This window comes from Amphiura filiformis, chromosome 13 (genome assembly GCF_039555335.1).
Source record: "Amphiura filiformis chromosome 13, Afil_fr2py, whole genome shotgun sequence".
In the NCBI taxonomy this organism is placed as follows: domain Eukaryota; kingdom Metazoa; phylum Echinodermata; class Ophiuroidea; order Amphilepidida; family Amphiuridae; genus Amphiura; species Amphiura filiformis.
Window position 1 is genome coordinate 44,403,227 of NC_092640.1, and position 27,613 is coordinate 44,430,839.

At 36.5% G+C, this 27,613-nt stretch overlaps 1 protein-coding gene across 1 annotated transcript; it reads right to left on the bottom strand.

Moving 5' to 3' along the window:
* Positions 1 to 8,135: 8,135 nt before the first annotated feature.
* LOC140167700 (aqualysin-1-like) lies at positions 8,136 to 26,184 on the bottom strand. Its single transcript, XM_072190997.1, has 9 exons — positions 26,083 to 26,184; positions 25,593 to 25,718; positions 23,857 to 23,986; positions 17,196 to 17,299; positions 14,901 to 15,048; positions 13,604 to 13,776; positions 12,432 to 12,603; positions 10,036 to 10,180; positions 8,136 to 8,216 (listed from the first exon to the last, which is right to left on the bottom strand). Exons 1-8 carry the CDS (start codon positions 26,182 to 26,184, stop codon positions 10,050 to 10,052), a joined length of 1,086 nt encoding a protein of 361 aa, XP_072047098.1. The 3' UTR covers positions 8,136 to 8,216; positions 10,036 to 10,049.
* Positions 26,185 to 27,613: the final 1,429 nt, after the last annotated feature.

The following is a 27,613-nucleotide window of genomic DNA, read 5'->3' on the forward strand; positions in this document are numbered from 1 at the left end:
ACACCCTTCAGACTTGCGCTCGGGTTTGTGTAGGCCTATTTGTCATAATTTAGCGCTATAGGACCTACTTTCTAAATGTATAGCTATAGCCGTGCTATATAAATATTATAAGGTACCGGTATGTAATATTATGTAGGCCTATGGGGGTGGGGTGGGTACTCAACACATTTTAACCATGACTTACAATGCAAGGCTCATTGTTACCATAAATGATTTTTCCTTTAGGTCATTATAATAGGTTGTTATAAACTTCCGTGTTTAACCTTGTATTGTTTTGGCTGCTTCATTATGACTTTCGGTGGGTTTAAGCAATTTCAAACAAACACAAACAAAAGGCACTATACCGAAACACTAGGTAATTTCTTTGCTATATTGAAGTTCTGGCAAAACTGTATCCAGGCCGGGCACCCAGAGATATCGATCCACAATGCTAGTATTTCACTCGTGGATTTTAAATTTTTTTCAGCTGGTAGTCAAAAATTATGGAATCAAAACGGAAATTCTGACAAAACTATGATATATCGCTCACGGTGATGTGCGTTAGAAAGTTGGGAAAAATCCTTTTTTAGCGAACTATATTACTTTGAAAAGCTAAAAGGTTGATCCAAAAAAAGGCTCACGGGCAGAGTTGAAGCCTATCAAAATCGAAAATCTTACACTAAATGACTGAATTTCACGACTAAGTTTAACACTAAGATTTGAAAAAAAAATACAGTATCAAGCATTACAGTTTTTCCTGACATTTACTGAAAAAAATGAAAATTATTGCTTTTCATTTGGCCGAGAAAAAAAAATTTTACACTGAAAAGGTGTAACTCAAAATTTTGTTCATTTGAATACCAAATTCGATCGTTTGTATTGCCTTATTAAATGACTGAGTGAGCCTTGCAGAACAATAACAATCGGTTGTCCAGCGTCCTAACTGATACTCCCCTGTATTATGTGTTTACCTATATCATTTACAACTGGAATGAGTATTTCAAATGGAAGTTAACCAAATGTCTATTCTATTTGAAACTCGTACTCCCACTGTGGAAGACTTTAGCTAAATCTTCCACAGTGGCAGTGTAGATTTTAAAAGGAATAGCCCATTGCAACAAAAACATGAACCCACCCTACACCAGGATAATCTTGTGGGGTCCAGCATGTGTATATAAAACTCTTAATGTCAGTGGTTCTTTCTATATTTCTTATCACACCTATCTTGTGGGGTACAAAAAATGTACCACCAATAGTTTATGTGGAATGTTTTTTCACACAGACCCACCTAACCGCCATCCGCATGAGGTACCTCTGAAAATAGCATTTCCACATGTTTGACTATTCTTTCTTTATGGGAATCATGATTTATGCCCCACAAAAAATTAATTGTAACCCGCAACATACACAGTACCCTACAACAATGCTGGCACAGCTAGGAGCACTGTGCGTTATGTGCTGTTGCTACTCATTGTACATTGTGCCAGCAAAGAAAGCATCAGTGTTGACTTTCCTGTTTCTGGATGTCCTCACAAAATGAATCAAAATTGTCCTTAAAGGTGGACAAGTTTTGAATACGTGCATGAAATAATATGACACGATTTAGGGGGCTATCATTTTCTTCAGAAGGGGTGTCCCAAATATACAGGGAAGGGGTTATATTTTTTTGGAAAGAAATACGGGGGGGGGGTCATAAATTTTGATGACCAAAATATAGGGAGTCACAAGTGTGTATATTTTATTCAAAAAGACTGATTTCAAAACAATTTTAGCCTGTTTAGGGTTAAGTTGTATTGGTGATGAAGGGGTCATAAAATGTTTATTGCCAAAATAGGGGGGTTGCAATTTTATTGATGCTGACTTTTGGAAAATTTGGGACCCCTTCCGAAGAATATGATATCCCCCTTACTTTTAAACTTCATGTGTCAAATGCTTTTTATACAGATCAAAGCAAGACCTGTGCATACACATTAGTAGAACATTTTTTTAAATCTTTGTTCAAACTTCATCGAAAGAAGAAAATTGCATAGTGTGTGCAGGGTCCAAGATTAATACATGTAAGTAGCTCAAATTAAAAACAAAGTCTGCCTCAGACATCTATGTGCATTGCAATGTTAACTTCAAATAAATGCTTAGCGCTATGCGTTGACTGTTAAGTTCAGTGTTGCTGTTTTTTCCATAATTATGTTCAATTTTTGATATTTTCAGTATCGTATTGCGATCAAATTTTGTCTTTTTTTGCAGTTCAAGTTGGTTGTTGTTTTTTGTACATATTTTACCATGATTGTATAAGAGACAAATAAAACTATTCATTCATTGTGTATGTATATTATGTGTCTGTTTTTGAATATTACAAAGTACATAAACATTGTGCCTTGATGGTAAAATGAAAACAAATATCGCAAAGGACTTAGCCGATTTTCTATAAAAAAATACTACATAGCTTTTTACCAAAAGTGTCTGATACATACTTTCTTTGTTAAGTATATCCTAGCGGTAATGGACAAAATACATGCACAACTCTAATTGCAAGGTGTAACCACCAAAAGTTGAGCACATCTCTTCATTTTTTGCATGGTGCTCAGGGTATTAATTTCATCCTGCAGATTCAAAATTCATGACCAATTATGTTACAAGGAGTCTGAGCTGGTCTGCAACAAACAATTACATAGGATATTGCTTTCTGTATTTTGGACATACGATGCAGTGAATGTTCGATGTAGCACAAATCACATGCCAAATCACATGCCTTTGCCATTCAAAACCAAAAACAAACTGTACAGGTTAGAAACCTTTTTGCAAAAGGGCAACAAAGTTGCAGAGGCAGCAAGGTGTATAACTATGTAGTTAACGTTGAAGGTTGCAGAGGCAGCAAGGTGTATAACTATTTAGTTAACGTTGAAGGTTGCAGAGGCAGCAAGGTGTATAACTATTTAGTTGAAGGTTGAAAACCTTTTTGCCAGTTTCATTTTGATTTTGAGTATTCAGTTCATAATGTTACAAACTATACAGGGTGTATCAAAATAAAGTATACAGTTTGAAAAATGTCACTAGATTAAAAAGTATGAGGTATTTGGTTAAAATACTTTAGTTGATAGCTGAATCAACATCTTGTCATTCTACAACTGTAAAACCACTGGCGTGTGACCATTAATAAGAACTCATTGGCTATTTTATTGAGCCATGTAAAAATGCAGTTGCACAAATTCAATTAAAATAACATGTAAATCACAGTTTCATCACTTTCACCACCAGTAATTGATAGAACACCTAAAGATTGTTTTGCAATGGTGTGATTGATTTTGAAGCACCAAGTGGAATGGCCCCTAAGATCTCCTGATCTTGCACCTCTGTATTTTTTCTTGTGGGGCTATTTGAAATCAAAGGCTTTCACAAAGGCCTCCTACAGACCTTCAGAGATACATAATTGCATAAGTTGATATCCCCAGGCAAGACAAACCTCTCATAAGACGTGGTGTGAATGCCATGTTGAGGAGAGCTGATATCTGCATACAGAGAAATGTTGGCCATGCCCTGGTGACCATGTGGAAGACTAAGACTTAGTTACTGTAAAAAGTGGTCAAACATGTGATTTTCATGTTGCTTTGACTTTGACTTCGCGCAACTGCATTTTTACTTGGGCCATAAAAATAGCCACCGAGTCCTTAATTTATTAATGGTCACACGCCAGTACTTACAGTTGTGGGAGGACAAGATGTTGATTCATCTATTATTTTAAGTATTTTGACCAAATACATCATACTTTTCAATTTTTTTATCTTTCAATATCATACTTTTAATTTAGTGGCATTTTTCAAACTGTATACTTTATTTTGATACACCCTGCAGTTTACAAGCCATACCTTTATTGTCATGGGTTTAAAGACTTACACTTGAACAAATGCTATGTTCTCAAACAAAAATGAGTTGGATTTCGGGAATATGGATTTTGAGATATTTCCAATAGTGTATGAGCCTGACACCCTCAAATGGGGGGATGGTGGAGGAAGCTGCACTGCTACCAGAGATAGTTGATGTGATAGCATAATTAAACAAGAGTAGTTAAAAAGTTAAACACCTTTAACAGAGAGAGAGAGAGAGAGAGAGAAACACCTTTTCATTGCACAATTGGCTTGTTTTGTGTTATGAAAACAACAAATACTTCACAGAATGTTGTAAACACCTTTGACACACAGAGAGAGAGAAACACCTTTTCATTGCACAATCGGCTTGTTTTGTGTTATGAAAACAACAAATACTTCCCAGAAATGTTGCTGACATCAGTGCAGTTTCATGACAATAATTCAAAGTAGGCCTATGACAAAGGTGTCATTCTTATACATGAAGATTATGAAGTAAACACCTATTGTCTGCAAAAGGCATATTGTGTTTTGTGTTTATGTTCATGGGTTTGTTTTTTGTTTCTATGGTTACCCATGGTGTGGTTTAACCATGCTCAACTCTGTGATAGTACAGCCAAGTACAGTTTACACAATCATGGTCAGACATGGCTTACTCAACCATGGTCAACCATGCGTCAACCATCGTTTATCACATAGATAACTGAACATGGTCAATCATGGTCAGTTATCTGTTATCCATGTACTACATTTGTTGAGTAAACCATGGTTGAACCATGGTCAACCATAGTTTCACACATTATATGTTATCCATGGTTGAGTAAACCATGGTTGAACCATGGTCAACCATGGTTTCACACATTATATGTTATCCATGGTTGAGTAAACCATGGTTGAACCATGGTCAACCATGGTTTCACACATTATATGTTATCCATGGTTGAGTAAACCATGGTTGAACCATGGTCAACCATAGTTTCACACATAGATAACTGACCATGATTGACCATGTTCAACCATTTTTTCCAAATCCCTCCATGAGCATGTTTGGCTGTGATGCCATTTCATAAACCACGTTTTAACTATGGTCAATCATCCCATTGTCCCCTCATCCATTTTTCCTCATACTTGTGTCATATTTTTAAAATGTTCTTTGCTATTAATTATATATATTACAATATGCTTGTATTTGAATGGATGAAAAGTAAACTGAAACATAACCATGGTCAACCATGGTGCATAAATAGTATGGTTGACCATGATGGTCAACCATGATTGACTGGTACTATTTCACAAAGAATTGTTTAACTATATGGTCAATCATCAGCATGGCAACATGGTACATGATTGGTATGGTCAACCATGATCTACCATGGTTAGCCATGATCATCCATTATTGATCATGGTCAACCATCAACCATGGCTAACCATCATGCTTGGTCATGGTAAAGCAAGGTTTTACATTGGTCCAATAGTCTGAAATGGATTTCAGCAGAAATGGATTTCGATCCATGCTCGACCTCGCAGGTTTTTCTCCGGGTGCTCCGGTTTTCCTCCTGCATCTAAAATCGGACCTCTTCCCATATCCCTGTCCCATCATACCCGGTTGGCATCCCTTAAATTTAGTAGCCTCTGAGCACTATTGGGTTTAGCCTGGCTTCGGCCGAATGTTATAAATAAATAAATAACAAATAATAATAACCACTGACTATGATATCAGCTTTTTCAAATATAAAATATGAATAATTAAACCACTAAATATCGTCATAATCCTTCATGTGTGTCAATTCAATACCAGGGACAATTTATTTAGCATTCTGTGACACAACTTTCCACAAAATCCTGAAAAATTCCATACATTTCCAAAAAAAGTACAATAAAACGACAGTAAAAATATTTAAATGCCATATTTGTGCAAACTCTAGCAAAATATTAGTGATTAGCCTATCCGAATCCTGTCATGTTTTTATTGAAATTCCTTACATAAAGCTGAGCACACTGCAAAACAGTTTAATAAAAAATCTTTCACAATCTACAAAACAAAAAATGTCTGTGCAATTCCTGTATATTTCAGCACGTCAACAAAAACTTCTGTGGAGTTCACAAGTGGTGGAGTTGAATTTTTTTTTCTACACACATTATTGGTCCCTGGTATCATATACTTAATCCTGTTCGCCTCATTACACATATATTTCATGTATACTTTTCAAAACAATTTAGTGCAATATTTTCGTTAACAGTCCGGTCCGACTGCCTGATCAGGAAGTACTGCCGAATCAGGCAGTATGTTGCCGAGTCAGGCAGTGTGGTATCCCACAATGCAATTCAAATAGAGCATCTTTTAATATACCGTTATTTCTTGGTTTAGAGTAAAGAAGTCGGTAAAATATATAAAATTATCAATGAATGTACAATTAGTAGTAATTTTTCATCAATTTTAGTTAAAATAAAGTTAATTTGCATATTTTAATCAAATTTTTAAAAAACCGTTAGAAATTGTTTTGTTATTTAACTTATTTTTCTCCCGGTGGAATTTTTTTTCGCCCGGTGAAAAATTGTCAACTTACATGTAGCTCATGTGTGTCAAAGTAAAATATCCCCCGATCTTTTATAAAATCACCATGAACAATTTAGTCCTTAGTCTGTCGAATTCGGAAGGGTTACGAAAGCCTGTGTTGCCTAACTCGGCAACATGCTGCCTGATTCGGCAGTACTTCCTGATCAGGCAGTCGGGCCGGACTGGTTAATGCAATATTAGTGTTGTGTTTCTTTTAATGTTATTATCCTAATTCAAGTCAAATAGTGTTATTCCACTATGTTTTAAGAATCACCTGTTTTTTGCTACCTGTGTAATTTTCTAGTAAAACAGTCCCCATCAAGGAGAAGCATGTGCTATAGACAGCGTTTGATTTACCCAGTATCGCATTGCAAAATGCTACACACTTTTGAATACTTGTGATGCAATTCTACAAACGTGCAGCATAAAACTGCAATGCAAAAAACTCACATGATCAAAAGGTTTCAGTGACAACCTAAGTGGAAAATTACAGAAATATACTATCAAAATTTGTTTTCCAAACAATGCTCACAAAATCAACAAAAACAACCAGTTTATTGCACCCAGGAATAATTTATGCATACCCAATGATCACTGAAAAACTGCTATGCAAAAGTGCAAGTAGAGCAGTTTTTGCGATGCAAAAGAAATGCCAGAAATCCAACGCTGGTTATAGACACCAACTATGAATTGGTACCATGAGCGACCAATGAAAAATTAAAACCCTTTGTGCTATCTACTGAAGATAGCAAACATGTAGCACCATGTGCTTCAGGACAGTTCAGTTCAATTTTATTTCATTCCATTTTGGTACAAGAAAAGAATAATGTAATTCAGAGAAGACATTTTTAGAATTACTTAGTATCAATATACAAAATGCAATAAATAATAATTAATATACAAATGAGAAAATAATAATATCATTACAATGTAATACTACAATCAGGGTTGTGTTCTATGCCAAGTGGCAAATTATTGCGAAGCAGAGCGTGTGGAACTCACGCGCTTACGCCCGGGGGTCCAGGGGCCCGCTTAAGGGATATCACCCCTAATTATTTTTTTTTTTTTTTTTTGCTCTCCTTATGATGAAAAAATCATTTATTAAAAAAAAAAAATTGTAAATATATATTAATTAATTAATTTATTTTGTTTTGGTGCCTGGCAGCCCCGCCCGGCAGCGCCCGGCGTAGCTACAACCCTGACTATAATAATGTGGTATGCGAGATGTGGAAAGGGTTTTGTGGAGGTACTGTATTTATGACCATCAAGACAAAATAATAATACATAAAATCTAGACAATTGTGTTTGCATAAAATGATTGGTGTTTATTTCACTAATTATCTTGAACATATAATCTAATCTGAATTACTTCTATACAATCAATGAAAAAATAGTTGGCACACTTGCTCAAAACAATAAATGAGTGTCATACTAATATTATGAAGGTGGGTGAAACAAGTCTACCATGTATTTTTGAAGTATAGACTCCGCTCTGTATATCCTACTCTTCCCTAACCTCATTTTTCAATGGGGGGGGGGGGCATGGACATTTTTGTAACCAAAAAGACAGTCAAAGTGTGCCAACATTTGTGTCCATGATTTGAGTTGTTTGTTTTTACAAGACATTGGGAAAATTTTACCAATTACCTAATGGTCCAATTCAGATATTTGTGATGTTCTCAGTTATGAAACATAGTATAATGACATAGTATAATGACTTAACTGAAATTTCTTTTATTGTCCAAAATCAGGCAAAATCATGTTATTGTGGATTTTAAACTACAGGTAAAGTGAGATGTGTGCGTCCATGTAGTGCGTTTCTGAAAAGCAAAAAAAAAAAACATCCATGAAATAGCCATATGTACATTAAGGTTGGTCTGAACCCTGGAATTATGAAAACTTTCGGACAACGTAACAAAAAAAATGTTTGGCCAAAAAAAATTTTTTATTAATTTTTAAAAACTAGATAAAATTTTTTTTCATTTTTTTGAATTTTGACCAACTTCACCAAAAATATTTGAAATTTGGGTAAAATCAGGCTTTTTATGATTTTTTTGAAAATTTTGCATTTTTAACCATTTTGGTGCAAATTTCTCAAAGTTGGTCAAAAAAATAAAGAAACAGTCCCTAGATGTTTTTATCTAGTTTTTAAAAATTAATAAAAAAATTACGTTGCACGAAAAAATTTGGGCCAAAAAACCCGTTTTTTGGGATTTTCTCCAAAAATGAGCATTTTGGCCCAAATTGGACCTCACAGATGAATTCAGCAAGTCATTTCCAGTCTAAAAATGTATACTTTTATATTCTTTAGACTAATAATTTAGCAGTTATGAAGCCCGAAAGTTTCCATAATTCCAGGGTTAAGACCACCCTTAAGACCAACTTTCAATTTTGAACTCATGAAAATCAAAGGTCATCATAAAATGCATTTTTCAACCCAAATAGCCTTTTAGTGTTGAGGCAATGCCAAATTCCCATTTGCTACATTTTCATCTGATTTGCCAATTTTTTGTCCCATTTTTAGTCATTTTCAGTGGCGTATACACTTTTGTTGGTCATTCGGGGGATATCAGTTATTCGGGGGAAATTGGAAGGTCCTGTGGAAGGAAAAAAAAGTATTTATGAAAGAGTCCGTCACTTTTGACGGTGCAAAAACATCAAAATTTGCCCCCTCAAAATAGGATTCCTTGGCCTTTTAAAATGCTAAAACCCCAGAGCTTCTGGGGCGCTGCCCCCTGGACCCCCCACCAGGGGCCCTATCGCAGCCCCCTAGACCCCACCCGTGAGGGGCTTCGCGGCAAGCCGCTCGCAGGCCCGCACCTTACACTCCAAATCCAGACTCCATTCAGGGAAACTGAACAACCTGGCCCCACAACTTTCAATGTGCTGCACACGCCACCAGTCATTTTAATGACTCTCTTTACTCTTTGCCATCCCCATTTTTCCCTACAAACTTCTGTGCATAGTACCCTCACACTCCCTGGCTACACAACTATTTATAGAGAAAAAAAAAATATTTGTGACCCGGCAGCACAAATGAGCCGTAAATTCCCTAAATTGTATTCTGAGTTACGGTGTAAAATGTGTACGAAGGTCATATTCATCGCTAACTTAAGCTGGCCCGACATCCATCTCATTTCGATAGTCAAAAACTAATCAATAATCCTATTGTTGAAGTGGATAATAAGCTTCTACCTTAGATGGCTATAGAACTTTAAATAGCTCTGGTCTTTGTTTGCTTATATTGCTAAATCCTGTTCAAGTGGTGGGTTACCAGGCATTGTATTTTGTACAGGTATGCATAACCAACAATTAACAATGAGAGAACTTTCTTAAACCTCATTGACTTGGGGATGATTTGAAATGACCGCCAATTATGACTGTTTGATATTTATTGCCAACAATGTGGAAAAAGAGACACATGTAAAAACGTAAAAAGCTATAATTTTGTTGAAGGAGCAAAGTTTAACAAACCATAACCCCGCTTCTGGATATCGTTTGAAGGCAAATGATATACCATTTTTAAGTTTATGATGTTTATTTTTTTAAACACGAAATAAAACAAAATTGACCGGGGGAGGAATTTACGGCTCATTCGCCGTGGACGGTCACATTTGTAACTTGCTATTACATACTTACTATTAAATTAGATTTTACTGAACATAGAGGAGTTTGTTGTTACTTCCAGATGGATCGGAAATCTTATTTGGGGTAGCCTCACTAACCATTGTGCTTGGTACGCTACCAGCAGGGACACCACGAGCAAGGAGGAGAGCAGCGGCACCTGAAATAAGAAAGCAAAAATATGTTGAAAAATTAACAAAATAATCAAAAAATCTGTTTGAGTTGAGTCATCTGACATTTAGCAGTCCTATGGTATTTAAATAAAGGATCTTAGTTTAATGTGCATGTGACCAGATGGGCGCTGACATTACAGCCTCTAGACAGAATGTCCGGAAAAGTGTCCTTTGGCACAGTGGGTGGTCTTCCTGTGTATTTCAATTGGAAATGCAGAATGCATGTTCAAATTTTCTAGCAAATTTGTCATTTTTTTGAAACTTTGTAGTATTATTGTAATAGTTTCCAATAATAACTTTCTTTTCCGTCAGTAAAAACTTCTAAAATTTAAATATTTGTCTGAAAAATTCCTATCTCTTAGCATTATAGCACATCTACTGATCACTTGGTGGTCTTGGTATGGCGGCGCCCATGGGTCACGTGGGCATTAAATTTAGTGCCTTTTATTAAATGGCCTATGGTGACTGTTTAGCCATTCCAGTTGAAATCTTAATCTCTCACACAGGGGGGGGGTGTAGATTTCAAATGGAGTCATCCATTTTGGGAACCCTATTTGAAATTCACACTCCTTGTGTGGACAATTATTAAAGATGGGTGACCTGATCATCCCTCCACTTTTCCCTATCAAAATGGAGATTTTGTCATCAGAAGAAAGCCTTTATTTTTCTCATAATCCTGGTGAAATTTTAAGTCTAAAATATGTTCCGTTTAGATGTTATGAACAAAAAAGTGATAATCACATCCATATACCCCCTGTTCCTCAAAAGTATAATTGGGTTATTCCATTTAAAATGCACACTACCCCTGTGGAAGATTTTGGAATTATCTTCCAAAGGGAGAATATGAATTTCAAAAATGGAATGAACCAACCCAGCAAACACAAAACGTTTTCGACATCATTCGCAAAAGGTTATAAAAGGTTATCAGAAAACGTTTAAATGTCGGGTTATATAAAGGGTATATTAAGAGTATAAAATGTTTTCATAACCTTAAAAAACATTTTTGATAATCTACTGCTCAGCAAACAAAATGTTTTACAGAAAACGCGTTTAAATGTCGGGTTATATAAAGGGTATAGAAACGTTTTAATAACATTCCAAAAACATTCTTGAAAACTTGATACAAAACATTCTAAACAGAATGTTATTTTGGGGTTGAAAAAATATTTTGCGAAAAATGTTTGCCTAAAATATTTTCAATAACGTTTTAAAAACGTTTTCATGACCTTTATATAACCCGACATTTAAATGTTATTAAAAGGTTTTGAAAAAAACATTTTAAGAACATTTCTGTGTTTACTGGGTTCAAATATTTTAACATAATGTTATTTAAGTATTGACATAATATTTGGCAAAAATGTTTGCAAAAACAGTTTACAATAACATTTTTGAAAACATTTAAAAATATTGTTGTAGTGTGTTTTCATACAAAACGTTTTAAAAGCGTTATCATGACCTTTATATAACCCGACATTTTAATGTTATTTAAACGTTTTTACCTAAACCAAAAGCCAAAATATAACCTATTTAAAATGTTTTTAAAACGTTTTTGTGTTTGCTGGGAATGCACACCAGTTGGAAGAAAAATCAGTGTTTCGAAAAGTGAGAAAGTGACTTAATGTATATACATTAAAAAAGGCTTCAAACCCAACTATTAGGCCCTGATTCACATTTATTCCTCATTTAGGCCTGGGAAATAGATTGTACATGAAAAATGAGCAGGATCCAACTTTTTATGAAGATTTGGCTAAACTTCAAAATGTGTTACATTTCAGAAACACTGAGCTATTTGTGAGCTGGCATAAGCGGTGTGGGCTAAAAGGTGATCTACTCGGCAATTTTCTGCGGAAAGTCACTGGACTCTGTATGTTTTCACTGAACTGTCTGTCTTTATCTGACCTTCATCTTGCAGAAAGTGTAAGTTTTGAAGAACTGAGTCGCTCTCAAGTCAAGAAAATGATGTTTTCCCGGACCCTGTTTGTACATAAACTTAATGCAGGCTATTTACGGGTGCGCACCCGTCAGGCAGCTCCATTTGAATTTCATACACCCTCTGAGAAAGATTCAACCTGAATCTTCAACAGAGGGAGGGAAAGTTTTAAGTGGAGTTGGTTAGCATTCTAATTCCATTTGAAATTCATACTCCCACTTTGGAAGATATTTCCAAACTCTTCCACACAGAGTCTCAGTATGGACTCTAAATGGATTATAGCGGCATTAGCCTGTTGGGATTATTACCTGAGACATGTGCGCAGGCCATGGAGGATCCACTGAGTGTATTAGTGGCAGTGTCACTGGTGTGCCAGGTGCTGGTGATAGAGACTCCTGGTGCAAAGAGATCCAAACACATTCCATAATTGGAAGCTTGTGAACGATAGTCACGGTTATCGGTGGATCCAACCGTAATTGCCTATGAATAAAATGTTAACCGACAAAAAGCTGTGATAAAGTATTGGAATTATTGTACAGAGGTTTATGGGCAGTAGCATGCTGCTGGCAGCAATTACCCACGACATATTTGCCCCCCCAAGTGCAGCAAAAAGAAAAAAAAGGAAGGAGGAGATGAAATGTTGTATACGTACAGACCAATAGGTGCAGTTCCATAGGAACTAATTATATTATCAGATTGTTGTTGACAATATTTTAAGGCGCAAACGGTTAGAAAGGCACTGAAATGCTACTTGCACAAAAAGCACCTATAGCAGACAAGCAGACGAGTAAAACAGCAATAAAAGGGCCAAACCAAAAATAAAAGTAAGAACATGGGGTCAAGAAGCCTGTATGTGCGATGTTTCTTGTATTGTATTTCTTGTATTTTTCATTTGCACCTTCTTTGATATTTTTACTCTGAAAAGGGGACTTTTTTGTACCAACTGCACCTACCCCTATATTTTGGTGGAGTTGGGCCCCTGCCCCACAGAGGCTTGCCCTCTGACAAAAATCCCAGCTACACCACTGTATATGGACCCATTTTCTCGGTCAATTTGGTATATGGTAATTTGATAATTGGTGAGAGATTCAGAAAATATTTTCATTATTGTGCACAAATTTTACAATAATACATACAGCAAAATACTGTCTACAAGCATATACCGGTATGCTCTAAATGAGGGTTTTTTTGGTTTGTTTGTTTTTGTTGTTTTTTTGACGAAAGAGACAAAAGGCATATATATCCTCCACAAAAACATTACAATAAATTATTGGTCTTACAATAATACATGTTTGTACATCTGCCTGATCAGCAATATAGTTGCTCAAACTCCAAATAAAGTTTTTGTGTATGGTGTCTGCCTTTCGTCAAAAAAAACCCCTCAATTTAGAGGCACCTAATGCTTGTAGATGGGAATTTTAGGGAATATCCGATGTTACAGAGCATGAAAGTGGGAAAGCAACAGTAAACCATGACCTACCGATGGCTCCCTGGCTGGGGAATAGTTGCAGGCATTAGCATTGTTATTACCGGCAGCTACAGACATTACAACACCTCGGTTTACAGCACTGGCAACAGCATTGTCCATAGTAGAGGATGCACCACCACCAATAGCCATAGAACCTACACTCAGGCCCATGATAGAGTTGACACCTGCAAACAATCATAAAGCATGTTTAGAGTGGGAGCAGATGTATGGTTGTTTTGTGTATGAATTCTGGTGTAGGTGCGATGGGTGAGTAGTTAAGGCGTTCTGCTGTTGGCCAGGAGAATACGATTGGCATGAGTTTGAGCCTTGGGCTTACTTGGGTGAGAATATGATTGGCTTGAGTTTGTGCCTTAGGCTTGCCTTAGGTGAGAATTCTCTTCCTCTCCCAAAATCTTTCGGAGATCCTGGAATTGTGTTCAGTTACTTTACAGAATTCAGTATCAAAGTTATGTAATGTTACTATGTCAACAGGATCACGCTCTTGAGTAATGAGTCACGATGAAAACGATCACCACACAAAGTATACATATAGCACTCGAAGGCATACCAAAATAGCGTGATCCAGTAACCAAGAGAATTACATAGCCACTTCCATGATGAATATTTGCGGAATTTCTTCTTTAGATGATTTTATCGTAATGAAAAGTGAAATAAATAAATTTTGATTAAAATGATACACTGCTTTAAAAGAAGGATCACTTAGTATATTACAGATATAGGAGGACAAATTGGTCCAGATTTCTTATGATTTGCTTTATTATTTTGCTGGTTTGATTTTCTCAAATCACATTTCATGGATCATGTCACATAAAGTGGACCGAAATAACATTACACTTAATTGATAATGTAGTGAGTGTGACAGTGTGATGGGTAGGGGTGATTTGGTAAAGACCTGCAAACATGGACCTTGTGCTAACTCTTTACCATCTACCTGCAACCGAGGATTTGCTACAGGGACCCTTCATAGAGTTATGTCTAGTATTGGGTGTTCGTAACTTAACAAATAGTTGCTTGAGTAGGGTTAAAGGTTTAGTGAAATGGACCCCATTTCTTGTTTCCCAGTGTAGGGACATGTTTCAGTTGGAATTGTAAAAAGTCTGATGAGTCCACAAATTTGGAGCCTAGCTTTGGGCGAGCAAGGTCCTCAGTTAGATCAGAAAACTGTCTAGGTCTCCATTTGCAGGTTTTAGTGGTGAGTGGGTTGATGGCATTTGAGACTGAGCGATATTTTAACATCTAATTTGGTGGAAGGAAAGCTCATGAGCACTAACATAAAAATAATACATACCATTTACAACATTTGTGGTTGATCCCGATCCGAAGCATGACAGTACACGGACAGATTTAAGTGACACTCCCGGAGCGACACCATAAGTTGCACTTCCAGCGATACCGGCACAATGGGTTCCATGTCCATTACAGTCCTCACCAGTGCCCTAAACAAATAATAACTAGAGTCAAAAGAATCTGAGTACAAGCCGCCGTCCAGGTAATACAACATTAATGGGTCAAATTTTACCAAGTTTAAAATTTGACAATTGACCCCTAAATTTTGACCATTGGGATTATAAATATTTTCAACATATTTAGAATGTCATAAGAATCATTCCTGTTGAATTTGAGCTCCATTGGACCGATTTCAAAATTTGACCTTTGACCCGTATAACTTGACCACTGGGTCACAAATGTCATTAAATGCATGTTCTTGTGTCACAATGGTTATTCACGGCTGTTTGATGTATATAGAATTGGCTTCATTATTAACTAAATGCAAACTATAGATGGCGCTATTTATCCTAAATCATATTTCTTTATTTACAAGGGGTAGGTAATTAATACCGCCATTAAAACAGCTGGAATAGTATGAATAGGTGAAACAAGCAACAAGGAAATTTTATAAACATATTTTATCAAACAATAAAAGGAATTATTTGTATTAAAAGCTTGAAAGGGTAATTTCCAGTAACTAAATAGAGCCACCAATTTTGGCATTAATACATACATTTTATATCCGAAAAAGCTTTAAAAAATACTATAAAAGTGAATAATTTTTGTAAAAGAGGGGAAATTAAAGTTGAGATCAACTCAAAAGCATCTGTATACATTAGCACGATATCACTTTTAACTGTTTAAGCCTAAAATCTAGTTATACATGATGTTTTGTTTGAAAAACTAATAAATGATCCCATCAAACAACCGTGTATTAGGTTAAATACCACTAATTATGTATTACACGGGTTTCAATGGGAAAATGCCTAATTTCGGGTGGAATTTTCTCATATTCAGAACTCTCACAGTTCAATGCCACCAATATCAGGTAAACTATATGATTTAGATGCCAAATGATCAAAAATTCAACATAGGTTGACCTGAGACTTTTCTTGTTTTAACGCACTGAACCGTAAACACCTTAAAATGACAGTGCGCCCTCGAAGCTGAAAGTTACAATATGATAAGGCGACTATTTACTCAAAACCGAAGCTGTGCGTATGAATTTTGGTACTATTACATCAAAAATGTCATATAATGAGAGAAAATGTACCATTTTGAAGCATCAAACTCTAAAAAGTACTTTTTGGCTATATAACTTGATCAATTTCAGCGATTTTAATGCAGTCTTTTGAATGCCATGAAAACAAACAGTTCCTCATCGTATTTCAATGTATCGCCCAGGCCTATTAGTGGTCTTTAACCTATTACTGTCGAGTATGAGCCCAATCCAAGCATGTCAGTGATTTAACCTTTGATCTCTATAACGTGACGCCTGACCCCTGGGTCACGGATGGGGTTAACTGTACTTGCTTTGTGTTTAGATGTCACAAGGATTATTTCTGGTGAATTTCAGCTCAATCAGAGCTTGTTTGAAGATTTTGACCTTCGATATTGAATGAAACATATAACTTCATCTTAATCCTTTTGTTAGAACTGGCAATAAAAGTTCAAATTTCATATTATTTATAATACAGGGTGTCGACACTGTGTGGGCGTCAATCATAGGGGGGCAGGGGTGACGTGTCCCCTCCACCTTTTGGCAAAATGACCCATTTTTTGTTCTTGTCAACAATTTTTTGACAATTCAGGCTGTAAGTCCCCCCTACACACACACACCCACTTCATTATTGATTGGCGCTAATGGACTAAAAGTGGCTGAAAATGCAAATAAGCTCATGAATATTCATAAATAGGCAAAGCTATACAGCACATCAAGCTACCATATCCACTCACCATACCAAGTTTGAAGTTGATCTGTCTTTTCGAATAAGCTGCAGAATGGATTAACAAAACTATAGGCAAAGCATGCCAATCAGCTCATCAATATTCATAAATATGCAAATAACATGACACAAAACTTTACAGCACATCAGGCCACCATATCCACTCGCCATGCCAAGTTTGAAGTTGATCGGTTATCGAGTTTAAGCTGCAGAGTGGATTAATGAAAATATGCAAATCAGCTCATTAATATTCATAAATATGCAAATAACATGACACAAAACTATACAGAACATCAGCCCATGCTTGTAGGTCAAAATCTGACATGTATGGGCTATATAACATCTCCCCGATTCGACAAGATACTTACCTCTTGCTCGTAATCATGGTGGAATGAGGCTCTGCCACCATAGTCATTGTGTGTGTAGCGGATACCAGTATCAATAACATATACAGTTTGGCCAGATCCAGTGCCTGTGAGAGAGATTAAACAAAATACAAAGAAGCTTCATAAAGTAGGCCTAGAAAGATGCTATCAATGGTGGCACAAGAGTGTTTTTTTCTGGGTTGTTGGAGGAGGCTAAGCACAGAATTCTAATATACACAAGAACTGGTCATCCAGATACCGATCGTGGCATAAACGTAGCCAATCCGGCTTAAAAATGAATTTTAAAAAGGTACGGCAAAATTTTTTAGCATCACATACGTCAAGTTCACTTTTCAATGTGCACACTGTAGTTAGGATAATGAAAATGACTGGTAAGCAAGTCTACTAAATGACCCCAAAATCTGAAGAAAAAAATGGCGGACCGTCGCCGGACCCTTTCCAGAACTAATAATAATAATAATAATATACACTTATAGAGCGCGTTACAAACAAAACAGTTTCTCAATGCGCTTTACAGAAAAAACCTTAACTACAAGATATACTACAAATTTAAAAAGCCCAATAGAGCAAAACAAGATAAAATCAAGCAAAATTATTACAACACAGCATAAATGCTAATTCAGAGAACAACGAAATCATAACCACCACCAGGCGTGCTTTACGCAGTGTTGAGCGGGGAGAGGCAAAAAGAACGCAAAGCAGCAGGCCGCGAGAACCGGAGACACTAGAAAAACACGCCAAGTGGTTGAAGCAAAAATTAAACAATTAATGATGCAATCAATTAAATAAAGCCAAACAGAAATGCATTTATAAAACAACACTATTTGCCGTGGGAAGAGAAAACCGATGTTGCACCCGTCCAAGGCAGGACAAATAACACAAAAGACAGAACAACACCAATATAGCTCAACCCACTACAAAAGCTAATACACAGGCATATTGATAAGTAATACATATAGCATAAAAATATAACATAATATAATATAAGACAGTCTGAACAGATCCAAAAAGATCAAACAATATTGCACGAGGATGAAAGATCACGGAAAAGCGAGGCGTCAAGCAAAGAAAATACCCTCGTGAAATACAGAACGATCATATCATTATAAATATGTATACAATTATAGCACCAGAAACAACATAATAATATGCAGCATAATACAGCATATTTAGCCAGGCGGATGTGAGTTCATAAGGGCAATGGCGGGGATTATAGGTCACAATCGATGGGGAGAGATGAGGTCTGACCAGGTCCAACCGAGTCTCCTCCACAGGTTACGTTCCCTGTGGAGGGGCGGAACCAAACTGGCTGATGTGGAGACTAAGCCAGTTTGCGTCGGTCTGATACTTGTCTTTGACCATGCGCAGATCTGGCTGGTCAGGAAGATATTTAATATCCCGAATTTATAATATGCCTACCAGTTCCATCTATAACCGATTTGCTAGAGAATATTTGTTACCATGTTTAATAAATTTGTATTAATCGTATAATAAAATGTGGCCAAATGTATATTTGTGTACATAGTGTGTGGATCCACTCTTCTATGGACTTGGCTACTAAGCATGTCGGGAAGGATATGGCGGTATGCTGACCTGGGTCAATATGTTCTGGGCAGATGAGGTCCGACCAATTGCCTACGACCTTGTGTGCGATCATGTGTGACAGGCAATTCCCGATAATAATAGAAGTTCCCTGATTTAGCCATTGTCAACATGGGGTCATCGCCAGGAATATTTTCCTTATATAAATAAAAAATTCCTTTAAAAAAGGAATGGGGCGCCCAATGTGAGCTTGGACGTGATATGGTGAATTCCATGGCATGGTGTTTAAATTTGATATTATAATGATCTACTCAGGGAAGAGTAGAAGATGATCAAATGCAAATGTGTTTGATTGGGGATGGTGTATCACAGGACCATTTTGGATAAAATAAATTGAATTGGAATGAAGCTGTCGTGTCAATTGCGATTATGTGGGGTGGGGGAGTTCTGTTTTTGGGGCATATTGTAGTGATGATATTGCTTCTACTTGCTAATACACTGACAATCTAATAGAGGTGAAGGATAAAAAACAATTACAGAACATTCATTCTTCATAAAAGTAGCTATGGGTATACAATGTTTACAAGATAAGAACGTTAATGTTTTGTACATGAACGTAACGTCTTTGATACATAGTTGTTAACACACTGAAAATCTGACAAGAGATTTACAATTTGATGATATCCAAAAGAATACTTAGCATTGAAGAATTAAAAAAATTACAGAACTTTCATTTGTTAACATACACGTAGCAATGATTAACAATGTTGAAAATACAAACGTAACGTTTTGTTCATAAACGTAACATCCTCGACACATCTAGGATCCGCATAATTTGTTGATTAATGTCATAAACAGTCACAAAAGATTTATGGTCTAATCATTTAATCATTTTAAGGGGGACCCGATATTGCATTTGGAAGAACCAGGCTTTTCAATAACTATCAAAACGGCTGGGTACCAAACTTTTTGATACAGCTTGTATAGTAATTTGTTCTAATTTCCATGCAAAAGAACTTGGCCAGTTGTTTCATCCTTAAAACAATAATACACCATAATTTTCAATTTACACCATGCAGATAGATAAGACCTTGGTAAGATAAGCATGTTAATTGTTATGTCACTATCACTATCTTGATCTTGATAAGATGCCTATTCATTAAACAAGGACAACTAATACAACATACATTTGTACATTCATTGAATGACTTTGAAACTTTGGGTACAAAAACTCATACTCTGCAAGTTAGATCAAATTTTGCACTATGATTGTTTATTTGAGGTTATTGGACTATGCCATTGAGATTAGGCTATTGTGGTCCATAGTGTTGGTCACCGTCTATCGGGTTCTAAGAGGCGGTAAACTGGTTTAAGCCCGGCACAAAGGTCACAGTTTATTTGGTGTTTTTGGGGCGCCCGCTACGGCGGCAGCCCCATTATTAGGCTTGACTTTGCAAAAAGTTTCTAATTTCGGTCTTGCTAGATTTACTTCGCAATTGTTTTGCTAAAATTATGCCCAGCTCAGAAATAAAACCACAATTTGCTTGGATTTGATTTTATTATTGTTTTCTGATATGGATGGGATAAAATCTTGTGCGTATATTCTTTGTTTAAAATACAAAATTAATGGACTTATAAAAACACCAAATAACCCGTGACCTTTGTACGGGCTTAAACTAGTTTACCGCCTCTTAGAACCCGATAGACGGTGACCAACACTATCACACTATGGACCACAATAGCCTAATCTCAATGGCATAGTTCAATAACCTCAAATAAACAATCATAGTGCAAAAGTTGACCTAACTTGCAGAGTATGAGTTTTTGTACCCAAAGTTTCAAAGTCATTCAATGAATGTACACATATATGTTGTATAGTTGTCCTTCTTTATTAAGCAGGCAGCAGGGTACAGTGTATGAGTAGGCATCTTATCAAGATCAAGATAGTGATAGTGACATAACAATTAACATGCTTATCTTACCAAGGTCTTATCTATCTGCATGGTGTAATTGAAATTACTATACAACATGTACAGGCTGTATCAAAAAGTTTGGTACCCAGCAGTTTTGATAGTTATTGAAAAGGCTGGTTCTTTCAAATGCAATATCGGGTCCCCCTTAAAATGATAAGACCATAAATCTTTTGTGACTGTTTATGACATTAATCAACAAATTATGCGGATCCTAGATGTGTCGAGGATGATACGATTATGAACAAAACGTTACGCTTGTATTTTCAATTTGTTGCTACGTATGTTAACAAATGAAAGTTCTGTAACTTTTTAAATTCTTCAATGCTAAGTATTCTTTTGGATATCATCAAATTGTAAATCTCTAGTCAGATTTTCAGTGTGTTAACAACTATGTATCAAAGACGCTACGCTCATGTACAAAACATTAACGTTCTTATCTTGTAAACATTGTATACCCATATAGCTACTTTTATGAAGAATGAATGTTCTGTAATTGTTTTTTATCCTTCATCTCTATTAGATTGTCAGTGTATTAGCAAGTAGATGATGTATATGTATCACAATAATCACAGACGTTATACATTCATAAAAACTTTTCTTTTGGTCAACATAGGCGTAGATCCAGGGTGGGGGATAACCCCCCCCCCCCAATATTTTGCCAGGGGGAGCTTACTTACTTGTGTCTATACTATCCATCATATACCCCCATGCATAACGAAATTCAACAATATTCAATATCCAAAGCAATATCATCACTACAATATGCCCCAAAAACAGAACTCCCCACCCCACATAATCGCAAATTGACACGACAGCTTCATTCCAATTCAATTTATTTCATCCAAAACGGTCCTGTGATACACCTTCCCCAATCAAACACATTTGCATTTGATCATCTTCTACTCTTCCCTAGAAAAAATCATTATAATATCAAATCTAAACACCATGCCATGGAATTCACCATATCACGTCCAAGCTCACATTGGGCGCCCCATTCCTTTTTTAAAGGAATTTTTATTATAAGTCCATTAATTTTGTATTTTAAACAAAGAATATACGCACAAGATTTTATCCCGTGCATATGAGAAAACAATAATAAAATAAAATCCAAGCAAATTGTGGTTTTATTCTAGCAAGAGTGAAATTAGAAGCTTTTCACAAAGTCATGCCAATAAGGTGCACCCGCTTAAGGCGGGCGCCCAAAAACTAACACCTCCACTATATGGTATTTCATGATATAACATTAATGGAAAGAAAAGTGCAAATGTTTTCATGTTTCGAATCGGACGTGTGACAAGCTCTAATGATGTCATGATGTAAACAACGTAATCATCATTAATAATTAATTAGGTAAACCCAAATATGGAGGTATCCAAAAGTATGCTAATGAGAAGTTCAACAAATCAGAATACGATCCTGGTATTCAATTCTAATGCAAATGAGTTGAAGGAGGTTATGTGAATATGTACACAAATTCTGATCTAACTTTACCAAAAATATCTTTGAGGCCAAGTAACTTTTAGGGTCGAGGATCAACCAATTTTGCAAAACATTGCCGCAAAAAGTGGAAATTTTCATAATTTTAGGTTGCTAATCTGGGAATCTGGGAGGCAATTGTTTTGACTGGGGGGGGCGGGCATTTGCCTCAGAACCACATTCAAGTTTGTAATAAATTTGCCACAAAATGCTAATTGAGCAAGTACATATGCAATGCACTATAATAGTTCACAACAGGGGGGCTATAATTATTCTATGTACACCCTAATATGTGTCATATCAGGTGTTGGAGGACACTGAATACAACTCACCCATCCGAACTCACTGACTCAGTGGACAACAAAATCATGCACATTATTGCAAAAGAAAGAAAGCGAGAGGGAGCTAAGGCCTGGTGGAGGGGGGGGTCTCACTGATTTTCTGGGAACCCTTGCTAGATCCAGAGTTCCTGGAGGTAACCCCTACTGAGACTACTTTGAAGTAAAAATATACCCCTAGCAGGACCAGATTTGTATAAGAACACACCCTGGTGGGGAATTTTCTGGGAACCCTTGCTAGATCCAGAGTTCCTGGAGGTAACCCCTACTGAGACTACTTTGAAGTAAAAATATACCCCTAGCAGGACCAGATTTGTATAAGAACACACCCTGGTGGGAATTTCCACCAGCAAAAACGAGTAGTACCGGTATAGGGGTAGGGCCTATGCTTTCATAGAAATCTGGACCAAATCCAAGTGCACAAATATGACAATTATTGTACCAGAAATGACATTTGATACCCTAGTGGGCATGGGAGACTCTCGACCAGGGAGGTAAATAACATGTTAACTGGGTGGGCATTTGCCCACCCAGTAAATTATTTTGCCCACCCAGTTAATTCAACTTGCCCATTGCCCAAAAATGCCCACCCAGTAAATTAGTTAGAGTAATGGTGATTGAAAATTAGTATAAGATTTCTAAATACCCAAAGTGAAATATAATATGTTATACAATTTTTCTTGAAAGTTACTGCATGAATACTGTAAAACCACTTAATTTCGCTAGGGATTTAATTTCGCTAATTTCGCTAGAAGCCTTAATTCGTGAAATTAAATACCCGCAAATTGAACAGTTTTACATTGAATTGTACACATAAATTGCTGGATTAGGGAAATTAAATACCCATAAAAATGGTGATCATTGGCAATTAGCGAAATTAAGTACTAGCGAAATTAAATAGCTTTAGTATGCTAAAAATTGGCATAAGATGCATTTAAGGGGAGAGTTAAGTCTACTTTTTACATCAAAGCCAAATTGTACGCATAAACATGTCTATATTTTCGAAAATCCAAACGCCTGGATGCCATTAATTATCGGTGCCCACCCAGTAAATTATTTCCTATTATTTGAGGGCAAAATTAAATTAAATTGCCCACCCAGTAAATTATCCTTATTTACCTCCCTGCAAAGTCTCGACTAGCGCTAGTCTCACTAAATTCGGATCCAGCATGGGTACCTGGCCAGAATTACCTCCTTCCACCCCCACCCCCGAGAAAGGGGGAGAATGAGAGTGGCAGAGGAGCAAGACAGACAGATCAATGGACAGACATCATGATGAGAAGGGTATGAAAATACAACATGATCTATACATACGTGGTGCTGTGTAGCTGAGATCGAGTGGCAGGTCCCTTTGATCAATACGGTCGATTCCCCATGATCCTACTGCTTGTGTGTAGAATACACCATCCTCCTCAACGTATTCAATGGCATCAAGAGTAAGTAGCTGGTAAAAGGCAAATCATTACAAGGAGATTCAGATGATGATTTCTTGGAAAATAGCTTGTGCAGGATCATTGCAAATATGCTATATAAATTTGTTACACTATATAGTTTCATTTTTAAGGGGCTCCTGTTTACAGGGAAAAGAAGAACCACACATGACACATCACACACTAAAATATGAAATTACAATGGGAACCGGGATGGGAACAGAACATTCATAGGCAGATGAGACAGAGAAAAAACTCCAGACACACCTGCCTGTGAGTGGGATTTGAACCTCAGACCTTCGGATAGAGAGTCTGACGATCCAACCACTTAGCTGCACAGACTATCCCTGATAAGGGAGTGTTCATAAATACTTTGGTGGGGGTTAGAAAAGTTGGAGCCTCGTACATCAAAAAATATTTGATCCCCCTAAAAAGGGTGGATTTTTTTATCCCCCCTTTTTATGGTCTAAAATTTTTTTATTTTTTCTCCATTATGTCCTAAAAAGAAACCAAAAATATGCGTCATTAACAGTGGCATAGATTTCTTTTTGACATTGGGATTGGAATAAAATTTCTTGAATTCCAGTGAATCCAGCACCTTTTGCCAACAAAATAAGTTCCGGGATCTACGCCTATGGGTCATCAACTCATTAGCTCAAAATTGCCGTTTGGAGTTATTACCGGTACTCATTGGAGTCATAGTGTTACACCCTAATTGTAAATTACACACATTTTGTTGATTTGAAGCTTGAGAGTACATAACTGAATACTTAACATTCATGCACGCCGGAGCGTGAATGTACATGCTTTTAATTCTCGTACATTTTACCCCGGACTTTTACCCTCAAAATTGTTTGATCCCCCCTATTAAAGGACTGAATTTTTTTTTATCCCCCCTTTTTAGGACCCAAAATATTTTTGACACACCTTATTTTCCAACCCCCCCACCACCAAAGTATTTATGAACACACCCTAAACAGGTCTCAAGCCTTATGGAAGAGCAGACAAATTTCACGCATTCCTGCTCCTCAATGGCAGCCATTAGCCACGATGGGTACCCAACTATCCCACCTAAAATGTGGGATGATGCGGCCTAGGGTATTATAAACTGCATTCTATCACCCGTGTTACACATAGACAAAAGAATGATGACAGTTTACAACACAAAAGAATCTAACATCAAATTTTAAGCGTGTTTAATCCACCCAATTGGGTACTCACAACACCTGTTTGGTGCATGAGGGTACCCAAAATATGGCCGACCAAATCCTGACCATGACTTGGCTCGTTGGATTCGTCTATAAGATTAATTTCATGATGCCTACCCACTAGCCTAACATATCATATAAACAAGGGAAAAGGCTTATGCATCATACACAGGATTGCAGAAACATTGTATTTTTATTTGTTTTTAATTTAAAATTGTTTTACTCTGATGCCAAAATAAAATTATATGACAGTTATTTTTATTGATTTGAGAATAAAAATCTTGTTAGTTTAACGTAAGTTTATGGTCTAACCATTATTTCATTATACTAAGTAATTTCGGAAAATGAAGCAAGTAAGTAAATAAGGACAACACTATTATTATCAATATTTATTGTATCAATATCAACTTACACGTTGAACAAAGACCTCTGGGAGATTAACCGAAATGGTGTTAAGGTTGTCCCATTTGAAGTTGACTTTGCCTTTCACAAATTGGCTCTCAAATTGGTTGACAAATCCACTAAGGGAAACACGGTCCTGCAGTAACCATGGTAACATAAAACCAGTGAAAAAGAAAGATGAGTGTCAGGTTTTGAATTCTGGACACAATTATGTAACTGAATCAAAGAATTAAAAATCACAGACTAGAAAAGGACACTAGGAAACTGATGTATATAGCCTCCAATCTTTATAGATCTTTGTATTTTAATAGTAAAAAATCTATTATAATTAGGAAAGCTACTTTCTCTCTCATGTGGCACATTTCTCACTGTCTTTCCCTCTTCTTCCGATAGTTGTCTCCAATGTCTGTCCATTCATTACATCTATGTCTCCCTCTCTCTCGACTCTCGACCAGGTCACCACATTAAAAAAGCTATCACAAAAAAGAAACATTCTTTACCTTTACTTTGATCAGGAAGCTTCCTGGAATTTTGGTGGTAGCCTTCTCGTAACGGGCGCCATAGGCCACAGCGGCCAACAAAAGTACTACAAGTAACTTCATTGTTGATAAATTGATACTCTAACAGAAAAGAAATGAATACAAAATTGTCCTGATCAAATGGGGAAATTTTATTTGATTTGTCTTTGTCTTCTGACCAGCTATTGCTATGATCATGATGATATAAAATTACTGAATAAACCATTGAGAACTTTTGAGGCTAAATTTAAAACTAGTATTGTATAGCTCTGTATGTGAAACACTTCTGTCCATTTTGTCCACGACGAGCTTATGGTACGTTTATAACTTTTAAAAACATTGTGTTTACTAGGTATATACTCTTTTAAACTTGAATCTTGCTATATACAGTTAGGGAAAAACTGTTTTTGACTGAATATTCAATGCATTGATTTGAATTTTCATCCCCTGTGTGGGAGATTAAGACCATATCTTCCATAGCAGGCAGGTGGATTTCAACTACAATAGCCCAATATCAAAAATAAGCAAAAAAATTGTGCATATTATTATGAATATTATTAAAACAGAAAACATAACCTACCTGAACTAGATGGGTTCCAATATCACTCTTCAGTTGGTTCTAGTCAAATGACCCGGGTGCTGACCGCTTCATCTTCTGTGTATCGCCTGGTTTGATATAATGCCCAAGTTATCAGATGAATTTGACCAATATCAATTTCTTATCTTGTTTTTGGTGAGAAACTACCACTTGTTTTACAAAATGATGCATGTAACCACTTGTTTTTCATACTTTATCTTATCTCTTTGCTTACTTCACTATGAAGCTAAAACACTGAAAATATATGAAATCCACACTGAAAATTTACACAATAGAAAGGAGCACTGAAAATAACACTGAAATAGTTCCTTTGCTATGCAGGTATGCATCACAGGAGTACTCAAGTTTGGTTGGGTATAGGAATGTGCCAGTGGCATAGCGTCATAGGGGCACAGGAGGGTGGCATGTGCCCCCCCCCCCCGATCTGACATTTTTAAAAATCACATAGGAAAATTGCCAAAAATGGCTTGTTCTCCCCAATTAGACCTATTGCCCCCAATCATGGTCGGTGCCCCCCCCATCATGGTCGGCGCCCCCCCCTCCCCATGTGATGACCCACACTACGCCACTGGAATGTGCTGCTGGAAATCTGAAAGTGGACTCATCATTATAACAATTTGTCAAGAAATTTACACCCATCAATATCACAAAAGTCAAATTTTCAGTCAAAGTTTTTATAATTTTCCTCCAAATTGAATAAATTATAAAAACAATGACCCGGGACAATGACATTTATTTTGAGAATTTTCTTGTCACATCTCTCCAGAAGCTCTCCACTTTGTCTATATTCTTGAACACACAAAATAAATCTTGATAATAATAACTAATAGCACTCTTTAACGTGGGTCTACTTTTCCATGTAGTACTAAAGCCTAACATTTCCCGCCTATTATGAGCTGATCAAAGTATAGATCT

Excerpts from the sequence above, each read along its gene's own strand:
- LOC140167700 (XM_072190997.1), bottom strand. The coding sequence starts at position 26,184 with ATGAAGTTACTTGTAGTACTTTTGTTGGCCGCTGTGGCCTATGGCGCC. Across the intron at positions 15,049-17,195 it reads ACCATGATTACGAGCAAGAG|GGCACTGGTGAGGACTGTAA; the intron begins GTAAGTATCTTG and ends TTATTTGTTTAG. Across the intron at positions 12,604-13,603 it reads CCCCAGCCAGGGAGCCATCG|GCAATTACGGTTGGATCCAC; the intron begins GTAGGTCATGGT and ends TTTTATTCATAG.